This window comes from Chelonoidis abingdonii, chromosome 11, assembly GCF_003597395.2.
Source record: "Chelonoidis abingdonii isolate Lonesome George chromosome 11, CheloAbing_2.0, whole genome shotgun sequence".
Lineage (NCBI taxonomy): Eukaryota > Metazoa > Chordata > Testudines > Testudinidae > Chelonoidis > Chelonoidis abingdonii.
In genome coordinates this window covers 16095042-16096701 of record NC_133779.1, presented here as the reverse complement: position 1 = coordinate 16096701, position 1660 = coordinate 16095042, and the positions used below count along the sequence as shown (strand labels likewise).

The 1660-nt window shown below is 66.5% G+C and overlaps 1 protein-coding gene across 1 annotated transcript in view; it reads right to left on the bottom strand.

Annotated features, from left to right (window-relative positions):
* TTYH1 (tweety family member 1) overlaps positions 1-1660 on the bottom strand; it is a 27117-nt gene that overhangs the window by 12038 nt on the left and 13419 nt on the right. Inside the window, exon 2 of the mRNA XM_075070528.1 lies at positions 585-749. Within this exon, the coding sequence (XP_074926629.1) occupies positions 585-749 (165 nt within the window). The remainder of the gene's footprint in view (positions 1-584; positions 750-1660) is intronic.

Sequence of the window (1660 nt, the reverse complement as noted above, 5' to 3'; positions counted from 1 at the left end):
GGGAGGGGGAGGAGGGAGAAATGTGGGGGAGGGTCGGGGGAGGACAGATACCAACCCCAACAGCCTCCTCAGCAAAGGCTTAGAGAATGGGGGGCAGGGGGGGCAGAGTCTGGCTGGCTCAGGGGGGCAGGGAATGGGTCACAGGGTCTGTCCCCTCTAGGGGGCGCCGGCTCCCACCTGGCCCCAGGGCAGGGACTGGCTGGCTCGGGGGGCAGGAAATGGGGCAGGGGGCTTGTCCCCTCTAGGGGGTGCTGGCTCCCATCCGGCCCCAGGGCGGGGACTGACTGGGTCAGTGGGGCAGGGAATGGGGCAGGGGCCTATCCCCTCTGGGGGCGCTGGCTCCCATCCGGCCCCAGGGCAGGGACTGGCTGGCTCAGCGGGGCAGGGAATGGGGTGCGGGGCCTGTCCCCTCTAGGGGGCGCAAGCTCCCATCCCTTGCTGGAACCATCGATGAAGTGAGTTTGTTGAGGCCTCAGCCTACCTGCCCCAGCCCCTTCCCATTCTCACACAGGATGGGGGGCTCTGACCCCCCCAGCCCCATCCATCTCCCCCCTCGCCCCTTCCCCGGGTCCCCACCAACAGACGACGATGGCGGCCACGCAGCTCCAGGTGATGCAGCAAACCCTGCGCGGCTTGGGCTCGTCCTCGTCCTCCGGGTCGCAGCAACAGAACCGGATCAGATAGACGCAGATCAGAACGAGGCTGATGGCCAGGCAGAGCCCGGCCACACTGGCCAGGAGCAGCAGGGCCTGGGGGACAAATGGACAGACGCAGATCAGCCAACAGACAGGGCCCCCCACCCCAGCTTAAGAGGAGAGTGGGGTCTAGTGGTTAGAGCAGGAGGGGGCTGGGAGCCAGGACTCCTGGGTTCTCTCCCCAGCTCTGGGAGGGGAGTGGGGTCTAGTGGTCAGAGCAGGGGGAGGCCTGGGAGCCAGGACTCCTGGGTTCTCTCCCCAGCTCTGGGAGGGGAGTGGGGTCTAGTGGTTAGAGCAGGAGGGGCCAGGAGCCAGGACTCCTGGGTTGTCTCCCTGACTCTGGGAAGGGGAGTGGGGGCTAGTGGTTAGAGTGGGGGGGGCTGGGAGCCAGGACTCCTGGGTTCTCTCCCTGACTCTGGGAAGGGGAGTGGGGGCTAGTGGTTAGAGCAGGGCGGCTGGGAGCCAGGACTCCTGGGTTCTCTCTGTGGCTTTGGGAGGGGAGTGGGATCTAGTGGTTAGAGCAGGGGGGCTGGGAGCCTGGACTCCTGGGATCTCTCCCGGACTCTGGTGCGGGAGGGGGACTGGCTGTGTTTTTGTCCCATGAACTTGGCTTTCTGCCTTGGCGCCCGGGATTGGGAAGTTTTGTTTCCCATCCCCCCGCCAAAGTGGCAATGAGGGGGGGAGGTTGGCAAAGGGGGGGCGAGAGAACCACGCAGGGGCCCGGCCATGGCGGAACAAAGAGACAAAGGAGCCGGGGGACCCAGGCCGGGGCCGGGGCCAGGGGGAGAAAAGGGACCTGGCTTCCTATAGTGCCAGGAAACAAGCAGCTCTTTATGGCAGCTGGGGGGTGGGGAGGCCACCGACAGCCAGTGCCAGACAAAGCCAGGACAATGGGGAGTCTGATGGGCCCAGGGGCAGGCAGGCGGGCAGGCCAGGGAACACTAGGGGCGGCGGCGCTAGGCGCA